We start from the raw sequence: 20,863 nt of genomic DNA, 5'->3' as shown, positions 1-20,863 counted from the left end.
AAATGGGTGTGGGAAGCAGGCAGAGTTGAAATCATGAAAATCTATTGCAAGGTCATATTAAGGAAAAACAGTTTTGTGTTTTTTTTTCCAACATCTAAAAATTCTTAACTCTATCAGTAAGAAAAAGCTGATTGGAATTATAGAATTATGCTAGCCAGCTGTGGGTTACATTGAAACTAGAACCTACTGTATGAGTTAGGGATCAAATTGTATTATCTAAAGATTATACCAAGAACAGTGTGGAGGATGGATGGGCCCAAGGTAGGTAAGAATGGAAGTGAAACAAACAAACAAACAAACCCCAAAACAAAAACAAGAAACAATTAGAAAGCTGTTGTGATCATGCAAGTAGGTAATGCTGAAGACTTGAACTAAGGTGTTATCCACCTAGTGGACAAAAATAGAAAAGGGACAAATTTAAGACATATTTATAAGAAACAATAGCCAAGTCTTAAGGGCTGATTGAATGAGGAAGGTTATTGGTAGGAATATTGCTTCGCAGATTTTCTGTGTTGGATATCTTGGTGGTAGCTGTTAACCAGGATACTACATATAAAAAAGGAGGTTTGGGGACGCCTGGGTGGCTCAGTTGGTTAAGCAGCTGCCTTAGGCTCAGGTCGTGATCCCAGGGTTCTGGGATCAAGTCCCACATGGGGCTCCTTGCTCGGCAGGGAGCCTGCTTCTCCCTCTGCCTCTGCCTGCCTCTCTGTCTGCCTGTGCTCACTCGCTCTCTCTCCCTCTGTCTTTGACAAATAAATAAATAAAATCTTTAAAAAAAAAAAAAAGGAGGTTTGGATATAGTGAGTGCAAGGACTGAATGAGAAGGAGAGGATAGCAATATTTAATTTAGTTTGGGACCTCTTGGGCCAAGATACCAGTTGCCCATCACCACTACATAATGAGCCATCTAGGTAAAATGGTTTAAAAATATACCCATTGGTTAAATCTCTTGGAAATACTAACAGGATAATTGGACAAAAGACATTTTTAAAAGATGTCTGCCAAAATAATGATTCTATTCCAGTGGTTGGGCAATTATCTTTTTTGTCTATTGAGATCAATCTTAGCTTTTGAAAAGAAAGCCAATTAATATATTTAAGAGTGAGTACTGGTTTTCCTTCCATGTCCTCTTTCTCTACAGCTTAATTGTCAAATTTCTTTAGTCCTATAACTTGCTTTACCTCTGTGGCAGACACTGCTCTGGATTTACCAGATCAAACAGCGTTTTGCTTCTGTATATAGACATATATACTGGTCTGCTTTCCTATTTTCCCTTGAATGTAGATGGAGTCTTGTTACTGACTTTTGACCTATGGAATGCAGGCAAAAGAGGTTATGTGCTCCTTCTAGACTTGGCTCCTGAAAATACTTTTGACATGATGTTCTGGTCCTCTTGAAAAATCTGGATGAAAGTACAAGGAATCTGGGTGAGAACTCCAAATTCAGAGGATGACTGAACCATAAGATGGAAACTTGGCAAGTACCATCAATATGCAGATACATTCCCATTCTGTTACCAGTCCAGATCTTTCTCTTGCTCTTTAGGATTCTATATCCAATTGCTTACTGGATATTTTTACTTAGAAGGAAACTAAAGATGGATTTTGCTTACATTTTATTATTGCCAAGTTCTGGCCTGGACTACACGAATTTATTTTCTAACTCATTTAACTTGATGAAATGGGTTGACTTGAATTTCATTAGCATATTGCTGGCTTAATTAAATAATGTTTTAGAGAAAACGGAGTCTTGGTTTTATATAACATAACGTCTTGGTTTTATAGAATAAGTACTGAAAGATAAGTACAAAATGAGTCTACAAAGTAAACTACTCAGGAATTATTTTCTTATCACTTGTAGTTTAATAGTAAAACTTAGTGAATAAATTTAGTGTTTTAAGAATGAATCAGGAACTACAAAAGAAAAATTCTGGGAAAAACCCTACTGTTCCCTTCAAAATTCCTTCAATTATATAATTTTTTTGGAGCTTCCTCCAAATGCCTATTTATTAACATTATAATTGACAGCAGTTGTGGGTTATGCCGACACCTAATGGCAAGAACTTTGATATAAAGTTCTCAATTGGGGATATTGTTTTTTTCTTCAGTTTTGCATTCAAGTTAAGGAAAAGTCACCACTTTAGTGTACTTGAATGAGTCCTTAATCATTGATAGAGAAACAAACAAACATTCTGTGAATTCCTCAAGTTGTACTTTTCTTAGAAGTGGGTGGTGAATTGGAAAGAGACCTGAAGTGGGCATGAGATGTCATGAAAAAAACTATTTTAAACTCAATTCTTCAGCTAGCTAGATGATTGTAACTAGATGAATCACTTAATTCATTGATATCCCTTTCTGGGTGAGAAAAAAAAAAGAGCTATAGCATTTATAAGGTTCCATCTGACTCCTAAATCCTGTAACTCTATGAGTATTTATTATCTATTTGTTTTGGAGATCAAATTCAAATATTATTAGAAGAAAAAGATAATTACTAATATTAAGGTCATATTAAGGAAGAACAGATTCCTTTTTGTTGACCATATATTTTATTGGCTAAATTAAACCTGTAGTCTGAGAAAAAAATAAATATTTAACAATCTAAAGCTGTTTTTCAAGGCCTTAACCCAAATCTCTACCATGAACTATGACAAAGGAAGACTGATACTATTATAGGAACACCAGATTACTATCTAAGGAAGCAGTGATAAAATTGCATGTCGCTGTTGTAATGAAAAATTGCTGAAGAGTGGATTAGAAAGTTCAGTTCCCAAATGCCAGATATGGTGCAAGTTCCAACATTTGAGGTCAGTATATATGCACAAAATGATCACTTTTATAACTCTTTACTTTTTTTTAAACAAGATAGAAAAATTTGAAGAGGACATCATTTAAATTAGGGATACATTTAAGGTGGAGCTTTGTTACTGGTTTTTGTATTGATTTGAGGTAGAACTTTGTAAGAGATTATAAGATTCTATTTTCATATATTTAATAAAAGAAATAACACAAATGATATATGAAAATTAATTTAAAATTATATTCTGTTTTTAAACATCTGTTTATGAAAAGAACTATATAAAACCTTTCTCCCATAGAAATAAAACAAACAAACAAACAAAAAAAAAACCAAAAGAAAAGCCCCAGCTGTTCCTATATTGTGCCTCAACTAGAAAACTATGCTAATGGATTTTACAGATTATTGTATAACATGTACACTTTCTTAAAAATATCCATTACTTTTTCTCAGGTTGGTTGAGGTAGAGAATAACTATTGTTAGCTTAGTGAATTGCTTATTGTAGAGATTTCATCCTGTGTATACTTTTCTGAGAATAGTAAGGTGAAAGATGATTATAAGAGATCAATATTAAATGACAACAAGACATATCTTTCCTTTATAAAAGAGTGAAGCAATAATTTATTATTCATTACATTGTGAAGGTAAAAGGTTAGTCAGTAGTAATATAATGATTCTAGAAGGTAAAGGAGAGGCTTTAAAACCTTCTATTGATTCTGTATCATGCATGCTCTATTACACTGTGATAACTCCCTGAAGTACATCAGGGAGTGTTTCAGATCTCAAAGCAGAGACAGCATTTACCTCCTCTGTGTATTCATTTGTATGCCTTCATCAGTATTTAACTCTGGCAGAAAGCGAGTGCATGTTTAGGCTTTTTTATTAACTTGATGGCCAGCCTTGCCTCTCTACCTTGCAGTTGTATTTGGAATGGATCACCATAAAGTGGGCAGGATTTGTTGTCAGTTTTCTCTCTCACCTAGCCAGGGGATCTTCCCTGCTGCCTGGTTGCTAGCTGTCGTGTTGTTATCCTGTCAGCTTGTTTAGGCAAGGACTATTCTGTTTTATCCTTCATAGTTCAACAGGGTCTAGTATCTCAAGATTTGTTACATAAATAAAGAAACAATCATCTAATTTATCATGAGCAGTATGTTCTAAATATATATATATATTTCCACATTAGAAAAAAAATTTTGGAGGGAACAATACTTAATCTAAAGCATTGACTCACTGATGATAGAACTTCAGGCATCAAGAGAAAGGATGATTTAGGAGAAAGGATGAGAGGGAGGCCAGGCTGGGGCCTTTGGTCCACAGGAAGACCCGCACCACTGTTGTCTTCACACAGATTAACTCAGAAGACAAAGGAGCTCTGGCTAAGCCGGTAGCAGCCATCAGGACCAATTACAATGACAGATACGATGAGATCCCCTGCCACTGGGGAAGCAATGTCCTGGGTCCAAAGACAGTGGCTTGCATAGCCAACTGGAAAAGGCAAAAACTAAAAACTGCCCACCCAACTGGGCTGAGTGGACACTGTTGAATATTCTGTATATAAAAGTAATAGAAAGTTCTCTTTCAAAAAAAAGAAAAGAAAGAAAGAAAGGATGAGAGGGACATGTGTGACTTCAATCATTTGATGCAAAATTTCCACATTATTTCACTTTATTTAGAGCAGTCCTTGATTTGAGAAATCTATCCCAAAATCTAGGTAAGAAAAGTTTAGGACAGAGTGCTTAGAAAATGAATAGGGAGATTTGGCATCATCTCAATTTTATGAGTGGCATCTTAAAGCTTGTAGGATTTGGTCCTTTAATTCTGTTGTCATCATGGAAAGAAAGGCCTTGTGGTGCCAGAAATACCATTGCCTTAAGTCATTCAGTACCAGCAAACACTGATGCAACCAACAGCTTGTTCTTTGGGTCCTAATTCCTATTTAGATTAGTCCCTGACTTCTGCTCATATTTTCTCTCCAATCCAGTTTTGACTTCACTAGTGATATCGATTGCCTAATACCTGATTGGGTCAATCTCCTGGAATAGCTCTAAAGCCCTGCCAGCTCTGTTTTGGCATCAAGCCTGATTGACTGTTCAAGCAGCCCTCTTCTGCCCCCTTCTGTCACAAGCCTGCAAGTGCACAGCTGGGCCCTGGTAACTTGATCCTAGTTTTACTGTGAGAACAAAAGACCACCAAGTGTAGCCACTTAAGTTTCCTCAGCAAGGTAGTAGCTGACTGAAAAACTGGGGAGAGTAAGACTTCATTCAAGACTCGATGAAAGAGTCCATTCAACAAAGAGCCCAGGGCTAGTCACGTGTCTGATGCCTCCCTATACCGACATAGTAGAGGACAATGTTCTGCTTTTCATATTAAACATTTGAAATGAAAATGAACATCAGAATAAACACTGGCGCCTAACAATTCCTTGTATCTCTACTTTGTTATGAAATGCTTGAGTTATTTTCATGGGCAGAGTAATGTCAACATGAGTAACATTTCTTGAAGCAGAAAAACATACTAAAAAATGAGAGTGACTTTTTTCTATTAATTAAAGTGCTTTACTACCAACTGAAGCTAGTAGATGTTGTCTGCCATACATATATGTGTGTGCTCTCTCACTCTCTCTTAAAGAAAAAATAAAGCTATAGGAAAGATATCATCCGGCTTTAAAAATCAGATTGGATTTAAACGGCAGTAACTGTATAAAGGGAAGATTTTGAGGATGATGACAGTTAAATTGCACTCATAAATAAAAAAAACTTGACAAATACTCTAATTTGGCTGAACTTTAAATGGAGGCTTATATCAATTACAAGGTAGGAAATCTTCTACATCTTCTAATGCTGTCTCACAGAGAGAAGTTGACAATAAAAAAGGTATCCTATCCTATTTTAGTTTATCTTACCAGTAAAGACGATGGGCAATCTGGATGCTTTGCAATGAACGATGCAATAGCAGTTGTACCAGAGGACTTTCAAGGTTCCATTCAAACTTGACAGCCTGAAGTAAGAGATATAATTAATTTACACTTCTCAGTAACAAAATTTTAGCAGAATACAAAAGGCCTAATGAGGTTTATGAAAAGGCAAAGGAAAACAGCCTAAACATTTTAACAGAATGTTAAAATTATATTGGATATTTGATTATATTTGATATATTATAAGATAACCATATTAGCTGGTGTATAATGTAGTGCACACACATCACAGTTTGAATTTGTGAAGTTTCTTTCTCATTTATGCTTTAGTATCACAGGGTAATAAATAAGAGCAGATGGTTGGTGGAGTTCAACCATGCCTAGAAGGAAAATCCTGGCACACACAAAAATACATAGCATGATTAGTGTCCTAGATATAAAAATGGCATTATTCAATAGTAGAGACTTCTCCTCTTAGGGGAATGAAATTAATGCACATTCAAAGCCTTAACTGAAATCACCAATTGATACATCAGTATTATCCTGCAGAACCTAAAACTTTAGAGATTTCAGAGCTGATTGGTGCCACCCAAGTCAACACCTTTCCAAATCTTTTCCCTCATCTCTACTGTAAAAAGCTCCTTAAGATTTTCTCGGAAACCCAACCTGGTGGAAAATACAGGCAGTAATGGCAACCCCTAATATCCTTATGAGCCTAATTCAGATTAGGTACTCTACAGGGGCTTCCCCGTCCACAGGGAGTACCTGGACCCCATCATTCTTCCAGAAATCTTAATATATTTGAAAATGAAAACAGGATATCTTCAGAAAAAAATTCCTTCCCTGTTTAAGACTCAAAGCTTCTATCTTTAGTTGCTCAATAGCCATTTAAGTCACACACCGCTGCTTCCCCCCAACACACACAGAGTTCAAGCCAGGTTTTATACCACCGTACAGACAGCAGACAAAAGTGGGCACAAAACATACTCACATACACACCTAAAGAAATTTTTCAATATGCTGACCATACTCAAGGATGGGAAACTTTATGAAGTTGATTTCATAAAGATGATTTCAGCAAATTTGCATAAACTCTTAGTGTTGTCTGAATGTATAAAGACCATAATGTATGTTCTCTTAAACTGCAGCCATGGCTTGCTTTCACTTACTTGCTAATACTAGCTGACCAGGTCCATAAGTTGTGTTGATGCCCTAATAAGACATCACATGAGCACATGAGCAAGAGAGAGATATCTTATAATTTATTTCCATGCTTGTCTTTTTAGCTTTTTTTTTGGATTTCTCCATTGTTTCTTCTTGAATAAATACTTGTTGCTTTTAAATTGCTTTACTTGTTTCCAGACTCCCTGTATCACTCTGTGCACTGGTACAATTTCCCCCTCACTCCTACTTCACCATTTAGGAGGCTGGCAATATTTCTGGTGCACACTGCATTATTATGAACTGTTCTTGGAACCTACCCACAGAGTGTTGACCCGCGGTTTGCTGTAACCTCTGGGTCCAGGTCTAAATTATTTTCTGGCTATGAACAACATGTTCTGTTTTTGTTATGGACTTAGAGTCCTGTCTTATTTCTTTAATATATCCTGCATAATTCTAACAATATAATACATAACAAAATAACATACTTCAAGAAAATAATCAGTAGGGTAGAATTTTATGTTTCAAAAGTTTTTATGTGTTTCAAGTTTTGAAGTTAGGGGAGAGCATGGTGCAAATTCTGTAATAAATGTTTTGAAAATTCTTCCCCAGTTTTATTTTCCAGTCATTTTTTTCCCATCCCAAAACATTTTATTATCTTCATTTTTAATTAGGGAGTCGTTGCTGCACTTCCTAATTTTACTTCTGTGTATTTGATATGTTGGATTCTGTGTGTGTCTTGTCATATGAATTTGGATTTGCAGGTATATGGCTCTCAGTGATATTTCTGGTGGTGAGTGCGTTGTGTATGTATTCTGAATGCCATTTTCAAATAGGTTTAGTATACACAAAATTTTGTAAAAACTTACTTTTTTGATTTAGGTTAGATAGAGCATGCTGCCAATACTCATGAATCATAGATGAAGTGTTCCTACAAGTTTGATTAATTTTTATTTGCACTACACTAACCTGAAAAGTATACAAAAATCACAACTGTGAAATCTGTATAAGTAACTATATGGTATAGCTATTTTGAAACCAGCTTTCACTTTAGGAGTCCTTCAGAGAAGTGCATATTCCATGTGCAAAGCAATATGGTATTCTAGTCATTGACAGAGGTTTCCCCCATTAGTCTCAAAGTTCTGTGTCCTAGGGGCACTGGGGTAGCTCAGTTGGTCAAGCAGTTAAGTATCTGACTTCAGCTCAAGTCATGATCTCAGGGTCATGGGATCAAGCCCCACATCAGGTTCTGTGCTCAGTGGGGAGTCTGCTTCTCTCTCTGCTCCTTTCCCCTCCACCCCAATTGCACTCTCTCTCAGATAAATAAAATCTTTAAAAAAAAAAAAGTTCTCTGTCTTAAATGTTCAAAAACTAAGTCACTTGGCATTTAAGATAGCTTGTAATTACAATCTGACCTTTCAGATAAGAAAACATCAGAGTTAAAAAACAAAATAAAACCTGAAAAGCATAAAGGTCGCTATATTAGAACTACCTTTTCAGCCCTCATCACATAGTCAACCTGGGAAAACAATATTATTTGTAATTTTGATATTCAATCATTTACATGGTCATTTGCAAGATATATGGTTGTTTCTTTTTCAAAATATTAACACCGAATCAGTCTTTGCTCATATTTCTATATTCCATTTATGTGGCCATATTATTTCCTAAAATAACTCCAACACTGTGATATTTAATGCTGTGGCTAATATGCAGTATCTGTTGGCAGAATTCAGGTATTATCTTATAAAACCACTTTTATAGATTGATAATCAATGTTCGAATGGTCTAAGAGATAGGCAAGAAACCCATGTATTATGAGGAGCTGCCTAGGAAAGACTATTTTCTAAGTAACATTCATTTTTTTAAATTGTTCTACATAGTTAGATGGAAAGATTTCATCACCATTTCTTTATTTTGCTCCAACTCTAAATGATAATTTTTTTTTTAATGTCCTCTTTGGCTCTTACAGATAGTTTCTGTAACTATCAGTTTGGGCTAAAGAATGTCTATGTTACCTAAGTTGACACACGAGCTATAATTTAGTCTCTGGCTTGCCAAATTACAATACCACTTTATATAGTCTAGTGTTGACTTATTGGAAACTCTTTTTAGAGGATTATTAGTTAAAATCCTAGAATCCTTTGGAAACTCTGCTGTTCTTACCTGAACCAGCTGTGGGAGATATTCCAGTAGTTCATCATTCAAAAGGTTGTCTAATTGCTGAACAGCCACTTTACGAATTTCTTGATCTGGAAAACTAACACAAAGTAAATGTATTTATTAAGCTATTAATGGTATGGAGTAATCTATGAAAAATGTCAGGGAGAAGAGGGAATGAATTCTACCCCCAGCACATAAGATAAAATCATAATCTCACAATCAATTAAGACGACTATTAGCACCAGCTTATTATTTTTCCACATTCTGTACTCTCAGGTGGAATGTAATAAAAAGCCTTTTCAACTAGATTTTGGAAACTTGGGTTTAAGTCAGAAACTGCCAGCTTCCTTGTCTATAAAAAAAAAAATCATAGGATATCTAAAATCTTTCTAAAGTGTATGAAAATCTTTGCTTATCATTTAGCAATGCATTTCTTAAGTAAATTATTACCAGCTAGAGACCTGATGGTTTATATGATTAAAAAATGGGATATAATATATTTAGATGAGTTTTGGCCAGATCATAATGAGAAACCAGAAATTTAATAAACAAAAATACTTTCATAAGACTAACTCTTACCAGCATATGAAGACCTTGAGGTTAACTGTGCCTTATTCATTTTTGGACTGCAAATGTCTGTTTTAAGATTTAGCACCCATTAGACACTCAATAAATATTTGTTACTGAACTAAATTCATGGAAGTATTTAGCATCTGAATATCTACCCTCAAAACAATTAATCCTCAAAAGGGCTCCTCAGGCTCCATCATCTTACTTCCACCAGAAGAATTAAATACAGTTATCTCCAAGATCCTGGCAAGTGCCTACAGATAACTTTTGGCCCCACACCGTTTTGACATGCTTTTGACATACGGCTTTGACAGGATTAGCTATAACTGGGCTTCGGTAAGAGCAATTAATTTTAAATAAGTTTTCAGAAAAAAATGATATGCCTAATTTTAAACTTGAAGGAACGACTTATAGTAACTGAAACTGGTTGAAAAACAAGGAAAAAATAAACAAACAAAAGTCAAAAATCCTTTTGCATGGAAACAAACTGAATGCTTTCAACCAATCAAGTGAGAGCTCTGAAGATTGGCTCTTAATATTAAGGAGTTTAGGAAACTTTAGAGTCTTTTCTGTCCAGTCTCTTCAGCGTATCAGTTTACTCAAGGGTGAAATGAATACTATGCAGTTACAGTGTCAAGGAAAACTGGTATTACTTAGTATCTCTCAACTGTCCTTAGCAGTTTGAAATGTAATGCTTAAATGTAATGTTTTACATATTTTTCTTAAATTAAACTGAGCATTTTAATTGCAACAAAAATTTCACTTGCATGGTTAACGCACTTGAAACCCTTATTTCTGACCTGTAAATACTTTTTCAATAATTTTCTCCCTTCGAACAATCTAGCAGTAAGACGCAGCAAGAACTGCAGTCCAGACACATCTCCTGAAGTACTGCTAAGGTCAGAAGATCCCAGCATAGCATCAAGTGCAGGTAGAGAGCAGAAAGGGTGCAATAAAAATGCAAAGCTAGAAGAAGGTCAGCTTGTTTTAGCACACTGAGACTACTTTCTTCTAACTAAATGTGATTGATTCTAATTTATTGCTCTCAATTACTAAACCATTTGTCTGAAGCCTGTAGACATCAAGGACAGATTGAGGACAGTTTGAAGTCTTAGAGGGAATAGTTACTCGAACATTTTGCTGCCTAAGTGATGAGGTAAGTCAGATAGGAGTCACCCATGCTTTCTTTTGTACTTATTTTACCTTATGGATATGAATGACAGTAGAAAAAGAAAAATAGAAACAAACATCACAATAAAATAGAACTCTTTGGTGAACACTATGCCTCTAATTATGTATTTATTTCCAAATACTAGAATGTAAACTCCATGAAAGCAGAAAATTTTTGCCTGTTTTGTTCATGGGTGTGTCCCAGCTGTCTCCAGATTGGTAAATATGCTCTACATGTAAGTTTGTAGAATGTCTAAACTGAATTCTCTTTCCACCTAAAACATTTCTACTGCTAGACTTTTCTCTCATGGTCTGTGTTACTATCTTTCTCCAATCATGCAGCTCTAAAATTTTGAGTCATGTTTTCCCCCTTTTTTGCCCTCTTCATTGAATTTTCCACCCTTTCCCATCTGGCAAAATTCGATTCATCTTTGAAGTCAAAACTCAAGGACCAGTTTATCGGAGAAGGTGTTCCAGCTCCTTGGTAGCCCCATGTAGAGTTTATCACAGTCTTCTCAGTGGGATTCTATATTATGTACTTGGTTGAAGGCAGGCTCGTTCATTATGAATCCCTGATGCAAGCACAGCTGAATAATAAGTTCCTAGTAGTCTCTTCTCTTCATATCCAATCAGTTGCCAAGTTCCCTCGGCTCTTTTTATCCTAATGGTACTCTAGCATTATGCTTGTTTTCAGTTTCTTCTGTAACTAGCTAGTCGAAGCCACAATTATCTCATGCTGGTACTAACATTTTTCATAGTAATACCTTATAAATTCCCTAAGTTATTTCTAAATTCATTTCTCATAAAACATTAAATGGGTTTCTATTTCCAATATACCTCTCTTAGTCCCATACTGCTTATCTAGATAGCCAAGGCTAGATGAACATCAGATTTTTCTCCTACTTTAATACTGACTAAACTTCATTGGCTCACTGGTTATTTTACTCTGAAAATGTCATGTGCATTCTCTCCTTTGTGGAACAGCTTTTCTTTTCTTGTTAAAGTTCCATTCCTCCTTCAAATGTGGTTCAAATCCTCTTAAAGGTGACTATCCCAATCTTTACTGATCACTTTTCTGAACTCCAAGGGTATGGACTGGCTGACTCCACTGGGCAATTAAGCTATGTTAGTGTTTATTAGAATTTGTCTTTTTTATATATGTGCCATCATTCCTCAACTAGTGAATAAATCAACTGAAGATAAGAATTGTTCAATCCTCTTTTTTTTTTTTTTTTTTAATTCTTAGGATTTAGCCCCGTGCTCCATTCTTATTGGGTCATTAATAAAAATGCATTGATCATGATGGTAGTAATCAGAAAAAATCATACTATTGGGCCCATTTTATTTCTTGCTGTGCTCTGAGATAATTTACATTGGTAGCAATAGATATAACCCAAAATACCACTTATGTAAGTCCCAGGTTTTTAAAATTTGTTTCCTCTCAGTCAAAAGGGTGAAAGAAAAACAAATCTGAAGGTAATGAAAAAAGAAGGATGTATTTTTTTTTTCAGACTCCTTCAGGAATAGAACAGACACTAGTTATATCTATACAGCCCAAAAGAAAAATTATATATTTGTATTAATATGTGGAAATGTTGGGAAGAACATTTTTCAGATTAATGGAAAGGAATAGATCTTTTTATTCACTACTCTTGCATGAAGTTTAGAAAGAAATTGGAATAGAAATTGCTAAGAGACTAACCACATGACATCCTGGGATGTGACTAAGGCCTAACAACAGTAAAGCATATCCAAATATAACTTTCATTCGATTATTTTAGGAAGAGTTGGCCACATTTAGAGAGATGTTGGAAGTGTTACTGAAGCTCCTGGGAAATGTGTCCCTTCATACATTATGGCAATATATAGCAACATGTATTTTAAAAAATCTTTAAAATTTGATTATTTTTTAATCTAATGATTTACTTTTGGGAATTTATCCTAAGAAGATAATCAGAGATATGTGTGAGGTTATATGTAATTGTATGTCTAAAATAAAAGTTAAATATAATAGAATACATGTAGTCTAAAATATTAATAGGATATTTAGTGATATTAAAATATAATAAAAAGTATATGCAGTATAATACCATTTAAAAATGTGCCCATTTCTCCATAAGCTTGACAAAAAGATGAGAACATCAAAAATATTAATAATTATTCAATTAATAATTGAATGGAAATTTGATGGATGATTTTAGTTTTCTTTTTTAAGCTTAATTTTTAAAGTTTTTCAAACTTTCTATAAGAAAGTTTCATTGGTTACTAAAATATAATGATTTTTTTTAAGTAAGGCTCATTTAACTAATTATGAATATATATGAGTAAGTATAAGTTCATTTCCAGCACTATAAAAAAGCTCCAAATCATATGTTCCTTTAAGAATAAACATCACTGTGTAAAAGAACAAGTATTTTATTTTTTTGGTTGACTTAAAATATTCTTTTAGCATAATCGGTCCATATAGGGATCTCTGCCCCGAGAGAATTTCTGCTTAATACCTTTTCAGGGACCTGACCTCAGGCAAAGATCAATGGACAAATATATTCCACCAATCTTGGCATTTCTTCCCTGTGATGTTGTCTGAAATTGTTTAAACATTCTCTTGGGGCATAGTTATTGGCATTTCATGCTCAGTAACGCATTCCTCAATGCGGTGAGAGCTACCCATATTTTCTGAATGTCATGTGATATTTATATACCGAAATGTCATATGTGACAGAAGAACTGCAAAGTATTTTGAATTTTCCACAAGTCAGGTTATTGTACTTTCCAATGACCTGACTTTCTTGAAAAATACACGTAATTCCTGCCAAAAATAAACCAGTGATTCTGCTAACCTTGGTAGTACTGATTACTAGAGTCATGGGCCTTATACCTTGAGACTGCAGAAGAAATGAAACTATCATTAGAAAATTTAATGGGTTATTTTAACAAAGTCCTCATTTACTTGAGTTTGTAAGAAACTTTCTTATACTCATTCAGAAAATAAATCATTTACAATGCAGTAAGTGGCAATCTATTGGATTTGAGATATTAAAAAGATACAAGGTGAGTAAAATTCTATGACTTGGAGAGAAGATCATATAAAGTGAGGATTTCCATTTATTAAGAATTTTTAAAAATAACTGTAACAAGAGTTCATGTGAAATAATCACTTCTTTAAGGTTATTCATCATTTTTTAACCATCCATTTAAGTAACTTTAGGTTATTTAATTTACTTTCCAAGCATGTCTGAATAGCGAGCAAAACCAAATTTGGTCAAAAGCAAAATATCAGACTGGCTTACTATTCAGTTTTATATGAGTTTCATGAACAATGATTCTATCTATTCAGGCCTTGTTTTCCTCTCAACTGGGCTAACAGTTGTGTCGTTGGCATCTGTAAAAGGACATAATTCTGCAGCTAAGATAAATATAACTCTGTACAATAATTGTTAAGGAAATATTTAAAAATTGTACATTTTTAATGTATTGTCTAATGAGTTCATTTAGACACAAAGAAAAAAAAAACTACTTCTCAAAGACTAGAGTTGTAAAAGTTAATAAAATGAATCTAAGACATGTGGCTAAAAAACTGAAAGTGAAAAAATTAAGTAAAATGAAAGCAACTTCAAGACAAACATTTTCAAAGGAACTTTAGTGAAATACAACTCTGTATTTTGCCCACCGTGTAAACACAAAATTCATAGTCAAGCAGAGGACTGAGATGAAATGGTAATCCTTACCTGGGCAGGAAAGGAAGAGTATTCAAGTATTTAGGTAATTCTTTAGCTGAATGTAGAAGTAGAAACTGCCCAGTGTTTAGGTTGCTGTGCAAGAGAGTTCTCCTATTTTTGGTTTCAAGACCATTTTAACACTCTTAAAAATTAGGGAAGAGTCCAAAGAATTTTTGTTGAGTTACATCTATCAAGAATTGCCATATTAGAAACATTTAAGATATTTAAGATATATTTATCAATTCATTTAAGATAACAATAATTATCCCTTTACATGTTAACATAAACAATATACTCCTATGAAAAAGAGCTATACTTTCAAAAACGAAGAAAATATTTAGAGAGAAGAATGATATTCTTTCAGATTTTTGCAAATATCTATAATGTCTGGCTTAACAGAAGACAGTTAGATCCCCCTATCTGTTTCTGTATTAAATCTGTTGTAATACCGCATGTCTGAAAACACTCTACACCCGTAAGTGAATACATGTAACAGAGGCAAGTGACATATTAGAGTTATTATGGAGTGCTCGCTTCGGCAGCACATATACTAGAGTTATTATGGAAATAGTCTTGACCTTACAACACCCATATAAGCTTCTTGGGGACTACAAACTGAGCTTTGAGAACGTAGTTTTGGCATGTGTATTGTTGTAGGGCCATAAGTTAATGAATCAGCATCTGTAGTCTGTTTTGAAGACAGTAGCACATCAACTTATCTTTTCCCTGAATGACAAATTGGCTTTGAAGTCACATGACTAACACTCAGATTTGTGGGGGCATCATTCCTCTTCTCTCCCCTCAGTCATTTACAGCTCCTCTCAAAGGGAGAAAGGAACATCACCAAGGATCCAGACAACTTTCAACAGGAGCAGTGGCACCATGAAGTGAAATTTCAACAGAAAAATACATCTTTCAACTTCTTCCACTTGACTTGTTATTTTGTCATTTTTATTCCTTTCTTATTTTCTCCCTCTATCGTTGTTTTTCTCTTTTGTCTTCTTTGTCTCGTCTGAAAAATGATACAGGGTCAATATCTTACTGAAAAAACTTTTCAAGTGATGGGTAAAAGCCAAATGCAATGTAACAAATGTCAACCTTAAAAAAAAAAAAAAGGAACTTTGGGTAAAATGAAAAGTAAAGAAATCTGAGATCAAATTTAAGTGTAAGAGAAATGTCAGACTTTGGAATACACAGTAAGAATTCATGCAGAATGCCATGAGGCTATTCATAGCTAAAAGCCCCAATGTCAGGTTAGAATTAGAAAACTATCAGAAGTGCAGAATATTTTCTCCAGCAGGTTTTGAGTTTGATGACACACTCAGCATCAACTTGGAAGAAAAATGTCAATACGAATATATTTGCTATTTTTCTAGTACTAAAAATGATCAGATATGACAGAAGAAATTTTTTCTAGGGAAAGTGGAGAATAAGGATCCTCTAAGATGATTGTAAACCTCTACCCACTGAATAATTCATGTTCCTTCAAGGATTTTCACATGATTACAGAATATTAGAACTCAAGGAAACTTGGAGACCTGGATCAATCTCCTGATTATAAAGATAAAAAAACAAAAAGAGAATCTGAGCTGTTTGCCCAAGGCCATCTGTTGCTGGCACTGAAACTAAAATTCAAATATCCAGAATATGAGGCCAACAGGCTCTCTATAGTACTTCTAGGAAGGTCTTTTTTCTCTTTTGATCATGTAGACTTATATGAAGTCCACTAGATCAGCTTGAACATATTATTTATTTTATGACATTCTAAATGATGAATAGAGACATATAGTGAATAATATAATTTGTCTAATTGGACTAGGACATTGCCCCAGTCATAACCCGGTAGGAATAAGAATGATCCAAAGAGATCTTAGAAACTGTGCAGAGATATTTCTTGATGGATAGCTCATGGATCTACATATAGAAATTGAGAATTAATTCTATTATTTATGGTATTAATTAGACTTATTTATAATTAAACAGTAGCTATTGATTTTGTTTTTCTATATGATTACATTTTGATTTTATATACAGACAAGATTAGAAAGGCACTACATAAAGCAAGTGGTATACTGGAGGCACTGTGTAGAAATTTTTTTTTTTAAGATTTAATTTATTTATTTGAGGGAGAGGGGTATGAGCAGGGGAAAGGGCAGAGGGAGAGAGAAAAGCAGACTCCCCACTGAGCAGGGAGCCCAATGAAATAATCTCAGGGGCCTGGGATCATGACCTGAGCCGAAGGCAGATGCCTAACCAACTGAGCCACCCAGGTGCCGCAGAAATTTTGTGTTTGGATGGATTCAACCTTACATGCAAAAGCAGCATGAAGTTATGAAAAAGAATAAGGGATTTTGAGTTTAAATATTAAGGGTCTTCTTTTCCTATCTCACACTTTCTCTCTAAGCAAATTTATCTATGCCCTTAACTTAATTCCCATCTTTCTGTGGATGATTTCCAAATTGGGATCTCTAGCTTAGATTTCTTCTTTGAACCATCACCAGCCATCTCAAGCACACATCAAAGCCAACCTGTTCCAACCTAAATGTCAGGGTTCTTCTAATAACATCTACTTGTTACCCAGAGTGCCTATCTTAGTGGATGTTTCTATTTTCCATTTACTTGCATTATACAGAAACCTAGAAGTAATTTTTGACACCTTCCTTCTTTACTGCCCTTCTTTGTTCAATCCTGTCACTTTTAAATGTTCTGATTCTATTCATTTTATTTCATCACCACTACCACACTTCTAAGGCTGACTTCTTATCCTCTGACACTCAGACTACTTCTGTAGCTTCCTAACTGTTCCCTCATTTACTTCTGTTTCTCTCACCAAATTTATGCTTCACTCAGAAACCAGAGTGATCTTTAAAAGATGCAAATTTGTGCATTATGCCAGCTTTAGTGCCAAATGAAGTGCCTTATATGAGTAAGCCATCAATAAATACCCAGAGTAAATGAATAGACAAATTGGGCTTCAATTTCTCCATCTGTAAAATGGGGACAGTAAAATGGGGGAAACTGTAAATGTTGGGAATAATATTAAAGAGGCTTATAGAACAAACCATATAACATTTTATGAAAGTGCTTTGCAAGCTATGTCATTATTCAATTGTAAAATACTTATCATATAAATTATAACAAGTGAATTTAACTTACTAAACTTAGTTGAAATGAAATTATTCTCAAGAATTTATCAATTTCTATAGTTTGGCATTAAAAGAATCTGAAAACTCTAAACTCTTAATATAATTATGATGAAGAGGATAATAATGATAAAGATGATTGGTACAATTTTATTGAATACTCTCATAAGCACTTTACCCTATAAGGCACAAGATGTTATTACCCTCTCTTTATAGATAAGGAAGTATGCCCAAGGTCATTCAAGTAATAAGTGACAGAGTCAGATATGTCTGATCTCAAAACTTGTGCTGTCAACTGTGAAATTTGGAAGCAACTCCAGAAACTCTCTAAAAGTGCACACAGACAAGATATACACCTTTGGGTTTATGCTGTTCTACATTTCTCATTCTCAGTATATCAGAAGAGTATTTATTCTTCCTTCATAGACAATATTGAAAATTCCACATTTTTCTCTTCCATATTCATACTAATCTATAATATATTATATATTCAAATTTTTCCTTGCCTCCTACCTGAGATGAAGAAGTTACTCTCTTCCATTCCTTGGATAAAATTCCCTTTTGTACTTTTGTTCTAGGCTATTGGCTATTAATACCCTCTCACTATGCCACTTCACCGTCCATCTACTTTCTAATCTTCCCTTCCTGTATCATCCCTCATGTCAATTTGTAAACATGCTTCAAGGTTTTTTATTTGGACAAGCATACCAACCCCAAACCTCAAAGCCTTTACCATCAATTTTATTCCAAGAGTCATAATTTACTTATTTCTTGCTGTTTCCTCTTTAAGATCTTGAAGTATGGTATCCAGCTTTACTGCAGTATTACAATTGTCTCATGAATGCCATCAGTGACTGCTCTATTCTCAGTCCGTTGATTTGTTTTTAGACTGAATTCTACTAAACACCTCTCCAAAACCTTTGAAAACCCTTTTTAAAGAGTTTATTTATTTATTTAAGAAAGAGAGAGAGAGAGAGAGAAAGTCAGAGAGCACAGGGGAGGGGCAGAGAGAGAAAATTTCAAGCAGACTCCACACTGAGCACTGAGCCCAAAACAGGGTTCCATTTCAGGCCTCTGAGATCAGGACCTGAGCTGAAACTAAGAGTCCAGTGCTTGACCAACTGAGCCATCCAGGTGCCCCTTTGGAAAACCTTTTTTATGAATTCTAAATTACCAATCCTTTCTCCATCTCCTCCAACCACTTGGTCACTCTTCCTATTGCCTTTCCTGGTTTTGTTTGCTTTCTATATTGCTTTTAAAATGTTGCTACTCAGGGCGCCTGGGTGGCTCAGTGGGTTAAAGCGTCTGCCTTCAGCTCAGGTCATGATCCCAGTGTCCTAGGATAGAGCTCTCTGCTCAGCAGGGAGCCTGCTTCCTCTTCTCTCTCTGCCTGCTTCTCTGCCTACTTGTGATCTCTGTTTGTCAAATAAATAAATAAAATCTTTTAAAAAATAAATAAATAAAATAAAATGTTGCTACTCTCCAGGGTTCCATCTTTTACTCCTTTCTATATTTCCTTTACATGTTTACACACAGTACAGCTACTTCTATGGCTTCAGTTACTGTCTTCAAGCCAATAATTCACATATTATTTTTTAAGCTTTCATTTCTCTACTAGGCTTCAGGTCTGAATATACAACCACATAGTGGTCATCTCCTTCTAGATATCCCACAGGGCTTTAATTATTCAATATTCCAAAACAGAACTCTCTACCTTATACCACCCAAATGTTCTCTTTCTTCTATTATCCTTGTCTTGATTAACCCTATAGTTTTCTATCATTTACCCAAAATGGAAAACTCCAAGTTTTCAATTTCTCTTCTCTTTTTTTCACTTTTCTCTGAAATGTTTCTCAGATCTGCTCTGTGGATTTCTACTGTTTTTCAGGCCCAGACCATTTTTCAAATAGACTATTTCAATACCTGACATCTATCTAATATCCTTGTTCTCATTTTCTTTCTTTAGTTCATCCTTCACATTGATGTCAGCATTATTCTTGTATACCATAAATTTGGCTGTATGACTCCCATTCTTAACAAAATTCCATGGGCTGCAGAAATGAGTCTGCAGTAACTATCTGGCTCATGATACCTAAAACATCCTAGGCTGACCTGTCTTTCTAGTCTTGTCTCGTGGTACAGTTCCCTTCTAATATAGTATTAAATTACTCACTATTCTCTGAACCTCTATAACCATGCACATGCTAGTCTTTCTTCTTAAAATGCCATTTCCTCTCTTCTCCACTCAGGAAATTGCTATGAATATTTCAATTCAGACTTCAATTCCTTTGTGAAGATTTCCTTACCTTCTCAGAAAGAATCTGACCCTCTCTCCTTTGGGCACATAGAGCACTTAGGACTTTGGTTACAGTATGGAATATATTGTGGGGTGATCTTTAGCATTAGTCTTTTTCTCTAAATTGCTTTTTAGAGATAGTCACTGTGACTTATTATTCAGTCTCTTTGATTCATTGCATGTCAATTTCCACATACACATATTTGTGCTCAATATATAAATGCAAAAGACACACCATTATCCATCACTTAATTATTTAGTCTAATGTAGAAGTTATTAACTGTCTCCTTTTAAATATTCTATGCTACCTATTTAAAATGCTAGTCAAGAATGCCTTTCGTGTAAATTGATCTCTATAATAAAAGATACAGTGGTTTTATCCAAACATGTTTATGAAACATTTTTCCAAGGAAACTGATTTTGGATGCTAAAGCACCACCTGTTAAGCACTGTTCTTCTTCCTGCAAAATAATAATTTTACATCACGTGGGATGGCAAGTTCTAGTACTTTGTCAAATTTTTATTTAAGCTTCTGATGTAATGCTCTGATGCCAGTTCAGAGTTGCTATTTTTAAATGAATCCTTTCCTTGAACTGTCTTTTAATTCCATGGGTAATTTCTGCTTGCTATCAGCAGTTGAAGTTATGCCTGTGCATCAGAGTTCAAGAAAATAGCAACCATCTGCCAAGAACCACAGACCTTAGCCCTTGGTCTCTGGTATTCTGACAGCACTGCCTTCTCTAATGGAAATATCAGTACCCGGTGAGCACACTGCTGGCACTCAGTAGTGGAAATATTAACACCCCGTGCCCCACACTAGGTAAATTAAATCTCAACATGTCTCTTGCTAAAAATAAACCAAAAGGAGGTGGTGAATCTTTGAACTGGATTAAATAAACAGCAATATTAAAAATTCTCTGAGCTAGAAATGGA

General features: G+C 34.8%; 1 protein-coding gene across 3 annotated transcripts in view; it reads right to left on the bottom strand.

Moving 5' to 3' along the window:
- PIK3C2G (phosphatidylinositol-4-phosphate 3-kinase catalytic subunit type 2 gamma) overlaps nt 1-20,863 on the bottom strand; it is a 351,683-nt gene that overhangs the window by 189,166 nt on the left and 141,654 nt on the right. For all 3 annotated transcript variants that reach the window (XM_082742400.1, XM_082742402.1, XM_082742401.1), the window contains 2 exons: nt 9,036-9,129; nt 5,697-5,791 (listed from right to left, as the gene is read on the bottom strand). In XM_082742400.1, coding sequence (XP_082598526.1) covers nt 5,697-5,791; nt 9,036-9,129 — 189 coding nt within the window. The remainder of the gene's footprint in view (nt 1-5,696; nt 5,792-9,035; nt 9,130-20,863) is intronic.

Source organism: Mustela nivalis (genome assembly GCF_964662115.1).
Source record: "Mustela nivalis genome assembly, chromosome: 7".
Classification (NCBI taxonomy): Eukaryota; Metazoa; Chordata; class Mammalia; order Carnivora; family Mustelidae; genus Mustela; species Mustela nivalis.
This window is presented reverse-complemented; position numbering and strand designations above follow the sequence as displayed.